This window comes from Dermacentor variabilis, chromosome 2 (assembly GCF_050947875.1).
Source record: "Dermacentor variabilis isolate Ectoservices chromosome 2, ASM5094787v1, whole genome shotgun sequence".
NCBI lineage: Eukaryota > Metazoa > Arthropoda > Arachnida > Ixodida > Ixodidae > Dermacentor > Dermacentor variabilis.
In genome coordinates this window covers 57,289,152-57,302,594 of record NC_134569.1, presented here as the reverse complement: position 1 = coordinate 57,302,594, position 13,443 = coordinate 57,289,152, and the positions used below count along the sequence as shown (strand labels likewise).

General features: G+C 45.0%; 1 protein-coding gene across 2 annotated transcripts in view; it reads right to left on the bottom strand.

Annotated features, from left to right (window-relative positions):
• The window catches only part of MRG15 (mortality factor 4-like), a 65,528-nt gene that overhangs the window by 2,284 nt on the left and 49,801 nt on the right, over positions 1–13,443 (bottom strand). For both annotated transcript variants that reach the window (XM_075680644.1, XM_075680645.1), the window contains 2 exons: positions 6,082–6,151; positions 4,471–4,555 (listed from right to left, as the gene is read on the bottom strand). In XM_075680644.1, the coding sequence (XP_075536759.1) occupies positions 4,471–4,555; positions 6,082–6,151 (155 nt within the window). The remainder of the gene's footprint in view (positions 1–4,470; positions 4,556–6,081; positions 6,152–13,443) is intronic.

Genomic DNA, 13,443 nt, shown 5'->3' with positions numbered 1-13,443 from the left:
TAGAGATACAGACTGAGCAGGTCGCAAGCAAGCATATGTGCACGCAGCAACATGTTGACAAACTTGGGCCGCATTCTTGGACAATCACTTTTGAATGTACTACCATCAGTTTCATAATATGCTACAATGGGCGACAGCAATCCTGGCTCTGTGATAAGACACAGCCAAGATAACCGTGGGTTTAACCCACAGGTAAACCTCAATATGACAAATTTCAATATAACAAAATTCTTGATATAACGAAGAACCTCAATATAATGTGTATTTATACATGATTTCAATATAAAGAAATTTCACTGTCACCACAAATACCGAGACAATAAATGCAAATTTCTGTGGACGGACGCAGATGGTCAAATGGCTGAATTACGAGTGGCTGCTTGCGAACACACCTCTTGAATCGTGTGCCACGCAAACATGAGTGGCTGCCAAAGTGGAGCAGCATCATGTTTCATATAGACCCTTTTCATGGCGATCCTGTGGGCATTACCATGTTTGATCACCTGGCGATGTGTCCATTGCTTGCCTCAGCTGCCTCCACTGCCTCCATGTTTACAATGAATGTGCATGAGACAGAAGCAAACTTCAGTTTCGGCGGATATTATAGATGGTGACTGGGTGGACGACACAATGCTTTGGCCACAGCTTCGAGGACATGTAAGTGCTTTTGGAGCTCATTACACTTTGTCAAAACTATGTGAGCAGCGTATACAGTGCTTGTACTAGAAGCAGGGCTAGGAATGTATTCCAAACTGTCCAAACTTTCTGTTTATGAATTAGCTTAGCAGTAGTGTGTTTCATTATTCGTTCTTTATTTGGCAAACACTTTAAAGCAGCGGCGTGTCTTGTTTCTGACTCTGTAAAGTTGCTCGATGCAGTCACTATATGATTGTTTATTTTCTGCTTAGATACTGGAAGGTGTGCTCAATTGCAATAGATTTGTTCTTGCTGCCCACAATGGCTTGGAACACAGATGCTCTGCACTGTGTAATAACTTTTAGCAAAGACATATTATTGCTAGTCACTCACTTATACCCTGTGGACTGTCCCCGGAACGTTCAGCTTCCAACATTCAGTTGTTGTTGGTGTAGTTGCCGTCACCCATGCTTTGGCACCCATGCAAGGGTGAGCCCATTCACTTATTCTTGATGTGTTGAGAGTGGGAGTAAGGTTGGTGAGTTGGGGTGGATGGTGTGTAGATAACGTGCAAGAAACTTACTATGTGAGGAAGCTGTGCTATTCCCTTTGTCGCTGTGTAACGAGGTGTACTCACTCTTGACAACATTCAGGGGCTGATGTCCTTTGTTTTTGCAGGTTAGCAACACAACGCTGGTGGACGATAAATTTTTTTTTCCTCGAGGAAAGCTGTGCAACACCAAGGGCCGACAACACAGGCAGCGGTCCTTGAGTAGCAGTGGTCTGTGGGCTTGATCACACAGATTCACTCCATTCCTTAATATGCCAGTCATTATTTTTACAGCCAACTACTGCACACGTCTTCCCTCTACTGTTCCACATTTGCAGCATGAATGGAGTGCAGTGCATTAGCGAACACCCAGTTGCATTTCTTACAGCTGATCGCACAGTAGCCGTGGTTGTGCATGGCTGTCAGTGTGGCTGAGTGCATACACAGCCCACATGCCCTGTTTTGGAGACAATCTGTTGCATGTGCAAAGAGTGGGCATACCGAGATGGCATGGCATCATGTGCGCTGTCTTTCCAAACGTTTAGTACTGGAGGTTGCGTAATCTTGAGTTTTGAAGATGCGCTGAAGCGATAGGCAGATGAAGCATTCGCTCCCCGCTGCTGGTGCTTTTCGTGATAGCATCGTCCCTCCGCAGGCTACATTATCAGCACCGAGGTGAAGTGGACAGGAAAGCATGGCGGGCTTGCTTCGTACCACTGATGTCATGATATCGTCGACATGGCATGAAACCATACCTTTTGTTGCCAACTCAATTTCAACAAATTAATCTCTTTTCTCATTCAAATTTGCGTCCACAGATTGCCCAATTATTTGGAAAATTATGTGGTCCCTACCGTGTAAGAAATGTTTATCGGTGACTGTACTTATCTGCATAAAAGGTCAAACTACAATATACAAAATTTTAATATAATGAAGCAAATTGCCATTCTACCAACTTTGTTATATTGACGTTTAACTGTATACATGTGTGCATCCGCCGCCCCCGTCACAGTATGAGCAGTGACAGGAGATGCCTAATAAGTGTACTGGCAGGCCTTCAGAGCTATTTCAGACATACCTGCGGCGATCTGAGCTTGTGGGGCAGTAAAGGGCATGCATTCAGTTTTTCAGACTGCCGACTTTTCAGGACATTTTCGCAGCCCCAGGAAGTCCGCAATAACGGACATTGACTGTTAAGTTTCATAAATGCATAAAATGAATGACTTTAGCAACACACTGTGATTGCGAGATATGTCACTATTGGAACGCGAGTTATATGAGCCTCAAAGCATGCCGTCTGAACAAAACAGTAAACCTGCTTTTTGTAACATTATCTTGTAACCCTTGAAAATCTTTTTTTCTTTAACTGCTTGGTATGGATTGCAAGACTCCTTAACATAGTATACAAAGCACAAATTGTACAATTTTATCCTAGTGCACATTTCCAGATATAAAAATTTTACATGGCTATTGTGCAACAGCTTGCATTGCGTCATAAAGGAACTGTGCAACAAACACTTCCTCAGGTAAAAACTTGTAGGTTGATGGTGCTATAGGCACTGGGCGGCCGTAGTAAGGCGCCAGCAACGTGTTGGCAAACAGTGTCACGAATGGCAGAAGTCAGAGAACTGGCATGTGAAGAAGATGACGGGACAAAGGTGCTCCCGGTGCTCCTACTAAGCCAGACCTCAAACGGCAGCTGGGAAATGCTATCATAGGACAGTAGGTCTTTAGCAATGGTGTCATGCATTTAGTTTTTGGTTTAGCAAGACGGAATCATCAAGAACCCCATAACGAGTTTGAAATTAATTTGACTTCAGACCTCAATATTTTTGAACTGCTACAGCTATCAAAAATCTAATAACAAATCTGAAATCAGCACGAAAAATTACCCCGGACAGTGGAGTTTATTAAAGATTCACCCAAAAATAAGAAAAAAATCTTTAGGACCTACATCCCCCCTTTAAAAGGGGTTTGTGTTTGAGTTTCTAACCTAAGAGAATCCTGTTTTCATGTATATTCAAATTACAATCCAACACTATCATGTCTGTAGGTTGTGTGTAAGCCATACTTTACAAATATTCTGACGTATATTACTTTGAGAAATTCGATTAGCCCAGTAATGCCTATGTGCCATGCAGAGGGCCTGTATAGATTGGGATGCGTGGTTTGAGATAATTTTCTTGGCCGGAGACGCTGCTGCCGGCACCAACACCAGATTTTCTTTGACATGGGGCTTTTAAGACTATCGCGTTATAAAACTACAGAGCATATGAAATCAATGTAGCTGGGAGCAATGCTGCACACAGCTACTGTCAATGTGACAGCACACACTATGTTCATGGCAGCCACAGGAGACAATGGAAAGCCAATGTGTATCTGCAGTACTCCAAGGCACGGCTGGCTAACTGACCAAGAATCTATTAGCCCAGGTACATTGCGCATGACTGCATTATAGTAAGTTTTCAATGTCTCCTAGTTCAAATGTTGCATTGCCAATTGCCAAGCAAGATGTTGCTAGCCAAATGTGAGGAATGAAAAATGAAATGCTTTAATCAGGGTGCATGAATTCAACCTGCACTTCTACTAACGGAAAGGATATGTCTAGAATTTTCGTTTAGAAACAAAAACACCTAGCTAAATTAATGCATTGAGGCGCTCATTAATTATGCTGATTGAAAACTTGCTTTCACCACATTTTTTGCATCTTCAGCATCATTAAGAGCATACAGCTGCAGAATAGATACAATTTTCAATTATTTAGTGAGTTTTGTCAAGTTTACAGAATGTGGACTCCATGCAAGAACTCACTTCAGGAACATCAAACATGATAACATCAAATATTTCATGTCTAGCAGGTTTGAAAAGCACCTTATCTAGCCACATGATACTAATGTCTGGTGTAAAACATTGTGAAAAACAATGAAAGAAGTTAACTCGCTGCATACAACACCCAGACATCAAGCAAAAACACCTAACCATCGATCTTCCCACTAGTTTTACTAAAATATTGTGTACTTCTTTATTGAAACTTGCAGCACTTTTCCAATCAGAAGTGTTTCCAGATGTATACAACATGTTTCGTTACCTTTACCTTATTACCTTTAGCTCATTACCTTTATCAATGTCTTTGCTGTTCATGCACTATCTTTGTCTACATGAATGTGTACACAGTGCCTTTAAAGGGTTAACAGAGCTCATTCACACAATGATGCATGCTTCACTGTTGTTGGAAAGCACTATCTACCAATGCAGTCACTAACAAAAAGAAAAAGAAAACTCACTTCAAAAAGTCGTGAATGTGATGGAGCAGAAGCTGGACGCTCTTCTCGTCCAGTGGTGTGTAAGCCAACATGCTGCCAAGCTTCACTGAAACATAAGATCACATTTCAAAATTAAATTCCGAAGTTTTCTGTGTCATAAGCACGAATGGATTAAATTATGGCTTAAAATTAATGGTAAACTAAAGCAAGATACTAAACCAGTTTAGGCAGATAAAGTATTCTTTCAACATTCTATTTTTGTTAATTTTACGTTAATAGCTTGATTATTAGAAAATAAAATGAGTCAAAGTTCCATTTTTTCTCTTTCTTTTTTTGTTTATTTCACGCAGAAGCCCGTGTCCTGGTTGTCAGTGTGATGTCCCACAAATTTGAAACTTCAAATAAAGTTTTCCATATTTGGGCTGCTGTGGCTCAGTAAGATCTTGAATTTTGCCAAGTTCACTCATTAGATTTTTTGGAAAACAATGTAGTCCATCTTTGTTAAAAAAAGGCTAACCAGCAGATCCCGTCACAATCCACAACTTCACAGCAAGCTGGTGCGTAAACTACAAGGTGGCATTGCCACGTGCATTTCACTTTTGCATTTTTTTCTTGCTTACGAAGCCTCTTCTCACAGCGAGAGTAGCTTTTTTTGGCATTGTAGAACAGTACTTCACTAATGCAGCTTAAAGAACTTTTCTCTTTAGTGTGCCTTTAAAGGGGCTCTGCAACACTTATCATCGACAGAGCACTTCTTTAATGAGGTCTGGTTCAGATCATATGATGCCTGTAATACTCTCTGAAATCATTTTGTTTAGCGTATTTACTTGATTATAAGGGGTGATTATAAGGTGAGCGTGCAGTTGGGGGACTGAAGAAAAGGGAAAGTATTCACACTACTGTAAGGCAATATAGAGTAGTCAGCGGATTCTGACTCTGCAAAGGATCATCCGAAATACAGAGTAATCGAAACCCCCGGAATAATTGGTGCAGGTTATATGTGAATTTCAGCTTAAAGTGTGACGCAGCAGCGCAAATTTCGCCTAATGGTATGATTTTACAGCAGCGCACCCCCACCTTTACCTTAACTTTTATAATTCACGGTGTGGATTATTCGAGCAAAAATACTGTACAGCCTCACCTGCCCAGTTTTACGAGTTGCTACAATTTGTGCTGCTGTCTAAAATCTGGATCACCGGAAATATGGCATAGCTTCCACCACACTGAAGCAGTAAATTAATCTATCAGCCTCGCATATGTGGCGGGGGCAGTGACATCGAGGGTAAGAATTTTGGGAAAAAAGGCTTGCCTTATATTAAAATAAATATGGTATTTAGAATACCTTACGGGCTTGGCTCTGGATGCAGCATAGCGTAAGGGGGGTATACACAGAAGTAGGGATACAAAAAGCGCAATGCACAGCAATGCTGCACATACTTTTTTTCACCTATTAGGCCTGCAAGCATTTTCTGGTCAACCATTTACGAATGGCTGCTGTCTTATTCAACACGACAGTGTGTGCACATATTGATGCCACAGTGGTAACAAAACACTATGAAAAGAAATGCAGGAAAGACCAAATATGGGTGGTTACAGAGTCCCATTATGAAGCTATGCAAAAGGGCAACTTACCGAACAGCCTGAGTAAGTGAATGGCACCATATATTTGCGACATTGGGGTGTCTGGTCTCTCATTTAAAACCTAGATGTAGAAAAGAATGTCAACTTGGATAACAGTGGACAATTCTGGGCACACGGTCATGAACCCCTGCACCAGTAGAAGAGTGAATGACCACATCCAAGGTAACACAGTGCTATTAAAGGCTATTAAAGGTGCCCTATCAAGGCTATTAAAGGTGCCCTGAAACACCGTACTAACTAATCAAGAATGGCCTAACTGTTAAAGGACGTTGTCTAGCGAATCTAATGCTTGAAATTTTTTTTTGAATCATTCAACTATAGATGGAGTTTTCACATGGATACCTGGCTTTCTCTCTCGTTTCATCTCCACTAGTATGCAGAGTTCCACAGTGGAGAAACCAAGAGGGCAAAGCCCCAGACGACACTTGAGTGTCACGTGGCGGCAGCAGTAGTAGACTACGCTGCACAGCATGTCGCTGCCATATCGGAGGCCATACGCAGCTTACGCAGCTATGCGCAGCGCAAAGATGAAACTATTTTTCTGTATTTTTCAGATCGCAGACATATATTACTCATTTATTTAAATAAAAATGAGCAATTATGTATTACTGAGAATGCTCTCGCGATCACAAAATCAGCCAATAGCATTGGTGGGTGCAGCTGCTTTCGATAATGCTGCATGACAGCATTGCGGAAGCAAGAGTAAGCAAATTTTTGCCATTTTTGACATGAGCTTCATTCACTGCTGTGTGCAGTGCAGTAAAATTTGGCTCACATGTTCACAGCAGCCTCTACAACAGAGCAGCAAAGTTTTCTTGACATGTTCAACAAATGTTTTAGGGCCCATTTAAAAGCCAACACTACTTGCTAGGGTGATTTAGCAGCAGTAATACAGTCAGCGCTCGTTACAACAAACCCGCGTACAACGGACTTTCGGATATAATGGACTATAATTCAGCCTTAGTTTGTTCTACCTATTTTATTAATGCAATGAAGTTTGCTTTTAACGAACCGTGCTACAACGGACTATCGACTAGAGCGGGCGAAATTAGCCACAAATTTTGTAAAAATCGGGCATACAGAATGAACCTTTGCCATGTCGACAACAGGCTGGCAACTGACTTGCGAAGGTGAGCCGACGATCGCGGCTGAATATCTTGCGCATGAGGGAGGGAGGAAAGTGGGGCAGAACCCCACTTTCTCGTGCGTGAGGCACAGATCACAGATCATCTTTCGCGCGTGAGGCACTGGGGAGGGGGGGGGACGCGAGGGAAAGGGGGGTCAACTCCGGTGGCAGCTGTTAACGGTGCGGCCATGCGGGTGCCGTGTACTTTGAAAGCAATCTGCGATGTGGACCGCAAAGTGCGCACCTGCACGGGCACTGTATCTTGAAAATGACCTGTGATGTGGAAAAAGTGCGCGCCCACGCAGGCGCCGTATCTTGAAAGCACGAAGGGAGAATATTTAGGAGTTGAAACTCCCGTAAGCGCGGGCGACCAGATAACGCCACTAAAAAAATTGGACGACACTTAAGCTTCGCCTTCAAGAGTGGAACGCGATAGCGTTATCGCACCCTGTTTGCACCGCCCACTCATTCGCTCGGCATGCTTTTGACGAGACGAATGGGAAAAGCAGGCGAGCGGCGCGCCATCTGTCGGGGCAGTGCCGGACATTGCGAGGAGGGGGTCTTCTGTGTTTGCCGCAAGATGCCTCTGCGTGTGCACCAAGCGCAGAAGAACTGTCGCGGAAACGTACTTCGCTACTCGTTTAACTGCGACTTCTGTAATTTACATGCTCATAATTACCTATATAAACCGCAGTATAACTTTCTACAGCACGTTTCTAAGGCAACACCGCATTCACTGGAGGCACTTTTGTCCCGCTTTGAGCCATCGAACTCATGGGTCAGTGGTAGCATCTGTCTCACACTCCGGAGACCTTGGTTCGATTCCCACCCAGCCCATCTTGCAAGTTGTTTTTATTTATGAATTGCCTTCCGGGATTTTTTGCTCACGGCCAACGCCGCCGACACCGGCTTTTCTGCGACACGAGCTCCTTAACGCTGTCGCGTTAATAGCATATGCTGACAGAAGCGCATGCAGTGGCGGTGCCTTGCGGCGCGTCATGCAAGCAGCAGTGAAAAAAAACACAGACACCCAAGCGAGCAGCTCGGGCGCGCTCGTGTCTTCAATTCAAGGCAGACGACAAGTAGACGACCTGGACGTTCGCTTCAGTGAGCACGCCGTTACGTTGTGTATGTGCGCCCTTAAGCCAAACAGCAACAGTTCTTGTCGGTGTCTGTTAGAGAGCCGTAATACTGACAGTGCTGCTACGCATAAATGCCCTTCTTCAGAACTTGCTAGCCTAAGATGAGACGCAGGTGTTTTGTTGAAAACTGCAAAAGTGGGTACAAGCCTTGCAGGGAAAATGTGAGCGTCTTCAAGGCTCTGAATGATCCTAAACTACTGCAAGCATAGGTTGCGGCAATTCCTGGGGATGGTCGTCAACTCACCATGGAGAGATTACATCTGCGAAAAGCACTTCACGAGCAGCATAATGAGATGGGATAAGCAATACGGTGAGCTTAGAGGTGAGGTAGTCCTGGACCACCCGAAAAAACAGGACTGCATCCAGAGGCTGTTCCCTGCATCTTTTTTCTGTCTCTAGCATCTTTGACATCCCCGAAAAAGAAGCGGACTCCCTGGGTAGCAACATGAAATATCAGTCATGCTACCATTAAAAGATCAAGAATGAGTGTACATGACAAGCTAGGAACATAAATGGTGGTGAACGTCAGCGATGTTCACACAGCGTGTGAGACCCATGAGCTTGAGGAAAATTAGCTTTGTCGCATACTCGAAGAAATTGAAGGCGTGGCTATCAAACAATAGCGCTGCATACAACACGAAGCTACAAATTGCCTTATTATAGCGGTCATGGAAAAAAATTTTTAATTTTTTACTGTGCCCAATTTAAGCGTAGCACCAATTGCTGTCCAGGCTGCAAGTGCTAAAGAAGAGCGCATGAGTGCCCTTAGAGGAGCTTGTGCCAGGCACGCAGCCCAATGCAAGCCACACACAACCGGTTGTCTTGGCAACCGAAACGGTGGTAATTTCTTTCCCTGCCGCCAGCCTGATAGTGGCTCTGCGGGCTTGTGATCTTTCCTAGTTGCCACAAACAGCGGAGTTTCCACTCCTAAATGTTTTTTGCTCCGTGCTTGAAAGTGATCTGCGATGTGAACAAAGCACACATCTGCTCAGGCCTCCTCTTCAAAGTGATCCGCGATGTAGACAGTGTGCCCAGTGCCGGCAGCTTCATATGTGCTGTGGTTTCGACATCTAGTTCGCGTTGAAGTGAGAGAGCACGAAGGTCAATTCGCTCGCTGCTGCTGCCACGCTTATCTTGCTTAATTTGCTATCACAATCGATGCTTCGCCTTTCGGGCGAAACTGTGACTTTTTGTTTGTTTTTTACTTTGGATGTTCGTCACTCACTCATTGCAATAAAGTTATTAGACATAGCGCTGAAAGTTTCAGAAGTGAGGCATCTCAGATATTACGGACTTCGGATAAAACAAATGTTTTTTGTCAGATTATCAGGGCCGGTTGTAACGGGAGTTGAATGTATGCGTTTTGTTAAGCACATCATCGTGGGTTTGATTCCCGACCACAGTGGACAGGCACATTTCAACGCAGCAAGATACAAAATACACCTATGTATTTCTAGGCTAGTTATAGGTCCTGTGAGCAGTTGAGAATCGAGTAATTCACAAGGGCACCTCACACAGCTCATGTGCAACTTTGGAATTCAAGCATTCAGGTGGCATTGTCTTTATATGTAGTTATTATAGTGCTAAGTCATTATTAAAGGATGCAAAAACAATTACAAAAAGAAGTGTGTGTGCGTGGGGGGAGAGAGGGGGGAGGTTATTCACTTTGAAGTATTTAAAGAGGTCCTGAACCACCCCTCGGGCTTGGTGAAGTAACATAGACCGCCGGTAGCATATGCTACTGTGAACATCTCCGCCAAGTTTTGCTGTTGTACATGGTGCGTCGAGCTCGCAAGCAGAGCACGAAGTCATCTTTCTCTTAAATACTGTCTTTTCAACAGAAGCCTGCTCCTCATTTTGGTAATGACGCTTTATTTCGTGATAAAGCGGATTCCCATACGTGGCTCTATTAGTTGCTGCGTTCGGCTATGTAGCGTACATACTGCGGCCGCCGCGGGATGCCGCCACGAGTCTAATGGCTAAGCGCACTGTGGCTTGCTGAGATCAACTGCATTTGGCTTACATTTAGCGTGTCGTAGGCACCGAATTTGAAAGTCATGGCATCTACGTAAACATTCAAAATGAAATTTGAACTGCGCACCAGGGTGACATTTAGAAGGTGTAGTGTTGTGGGCACGCCCCACTCCGCTACAGCCTTTGCAGTGCAAGGCACTGAAGAAGGAATGGGAGCACAGTAGAGGCCATGTTTGACTGACAATAACTGCACTTCTGCTGAACAAACTGGCGTACTTCTTGCAGCAAAGCATTTCTGAAATAGCCTATATTCACTTCAAATGCCTTTCTCCATTTTGATAAAGAGTGATTCAGGACTCCTTTAAGATACACGATGAGAAAGACTCCTTTTCAAATTCCGTACACTCAGTCAAATATGAAAAGTTGCAGGTTTGCCCATCATACCCTTTAAAACCCCCCACCTATCTGCGTTACATTGACATACGTAAAACATAGTTAAACTGTACCCGCTTAAACAGTAGTTTCGTTTTAAAAGTAGTAAAGTCAAATCCCCGACTCTGCAGCCATTGAACATACAGTCAAACCCGGCTATATCGAACTCGCAAAAAAACGCCCATCAGTTCGATATAGAGCATAATTCGATATAAGCCTGCTAAATAATTGGATGTCATAAAAGCACATACCATTTATAAAATCACTTTATTGAAGAAACTAGCTTAGTTTCGCATAAATTAGTCCTGCATTTTCTTCTGCTCGGGCAATTTCGCTGCCTGCGACGCACGTACTTCCCCACGTTGTCTAAGGAGTCGGAGCAGCTGAGGCCGCAACCTTCCGCATTCGCGCAGAAGCACCGGACTAATGCGAGTGCACCAATCACTTCGGAGGATGTGGCCAAAGGACCGCAGTTGCTTTCCTCAACGTGCCTGCTTTCATTTGTGCTCGGTACGATGTCGGCGATGTAGTCTTCGTTTCCGGGCTCTCCCGTGGTCGCGACACCATCATCTGCACTGACAAAGTCGTCCGCCGTTGATTCGAATGTTCCGGAAATTTTGACAGCTCGTTCCAAACTTCGGCAACACCGGCAACGGCTTTGTCGCATTCATCAGAATTTACAGTCATCACCGAGCACGCGGAAACCGGCACGTATGAAGAACCCCTCGTACACGGCCGTGCGTACGCGTCGGGCGCCACGGGCACCGGGTTGCGAGTCGGGTCACTTTAGCCCTAACCGTGCCGAGAGTGCTCCTCGGAATCTTGCACGCTGCGGGGCCATCCAACTTCTCATCGCGTTCGACGCGATTTATGATTTCGAGCTTCACGACGAAAGGCGAATTCTGCTGCTTCATCACGGCAACACTGCGGGAGAAGTCCCACAAGGCGCAAACACGATAAACCAGAAAACCAGCCTGACAACTCGCACTTTCGCCATCTTGCACGAAGAGAGCCTCTGATTGGCTGTCTGAGCAAGCGCTGTAGGCGGTCCAGGATCATTTTTTTGCTGGGGAGTGTCGATAGATAGTGATCTAAAGAAAGGAAGGACGCTTGATTCTACAACCCGTGAGGGAACACGGCGAAGCGTCGTCAGGGGAGAGAGAGTGGGAAGTGAAAGATGAGAGAGAGAAAGAGGGAGGATGTGGCCTAATAGACTCCACTATGCGCGACAGGGGGAGTGTCGACGGCTCGCGCGGACAGCCCGAGGCAGCGCGGTCACGGTAGGGAGAGCGGTTGGATGGAGCCGCGCCGCCGGGTTTCCCCGCTACCGCGAGGGAAAGCCAACTTCTGGGGGCACTTTTCCGCCGCTTGACGGTTCGATATATCGGTATTCACTGCAATATTTGTTCGATGTAAGCGTAATTTTTGCTATATATACTCATTGTAACTATACCGTGACCAGAAATTGTTCGATATACAGAATAATTCGATGTAAACGGGTTCGATATAGTCGGGTTCGACTGTAATGCATTTTGTATTCGCATAAACCGTACCAGCTTATTGCGTATGTGTCAGTTAACACGTGGTGTTTCCACTTTTCATCGCCCAATCATGGTGGTGCGTCGTCCCCATCGGGCGGCCCTTGTCAGAACAACAAGACTGAGATCGGAGCAACGGCCTCCAAGCGCCCTGTGCGTTCGCGCATGAAGCCACATCAACATCAATGTCATTTCGGCATCGTGCAAGCAAGGACTGGCATCATGACGAAGCTCGGATAAAAAACACCAGGTGCTCAGCGTAGAAAATTGTACATTGTTTGTGCCATCGAACGTGGCATGAAGAAGTCAGCGCTGGCACACAACAGGGATTCACCATCGACTACGGTGTGTGGCATTTGGAATGCGGAGAAGTTGCTCGGCAGCACTGTTGTGACCGCGGAAAAATGTCGGCTATGACGTTCGATTTTTTGCCATCATTGCCTCTATTGCCAAAGTGTTGCCCAACGACAGTGATGAGAACGACACGGAAAACGACAGTATGGGCGATTCAGCCCCGACAGTGGCAGAATCTGCGCATCACGTCAGCCGCATGAATGCAATCGTTGCGATGAGAACAGCACCCCGCAATGAAAAAGGTGCCCCACGACATCTGTAGTACTACCGCGTCCCTGCACGGATAATATGCAATGCCAATGAGGAATCTGCCACGTGAGTATTTGCCGAGAAGAGGGGGCTGGCTGAAAAGCTGGCTCACAGCTTCAGTAAGTTTGAGGTCGCTGTCGTTGCTGCTAGGCCGCCGCGGCATCAAACGAAAATAACGAGACTTTTGTCGTGCGAAGTGAATAAATCACGCCCTCCTACATAAACTTTATGGAGGAGGTCGTCGAATAAATACAGCATGTTTTTGCCTTTTCATCGCACTCTCTCCGAGTTCCGTTTTTGACAGGCAAGCGGACGATCTCATGCTATTTCAGTTAAGCAGTACTACCGTTTAGTACATACTTTTTCCGAGATCCGGTTACCCACGGTTTAACGAGATTTTACTGTATTTATAATATGGGAACACGACACACACATGCTAATTGACCTGATTAGCCATTTCAGCCGCTTTCACCCTAGTATTAAATTTACTGCTCATCACTCTGCTGGTCAAATCAACTTCCTTGACATGACGGTCTAC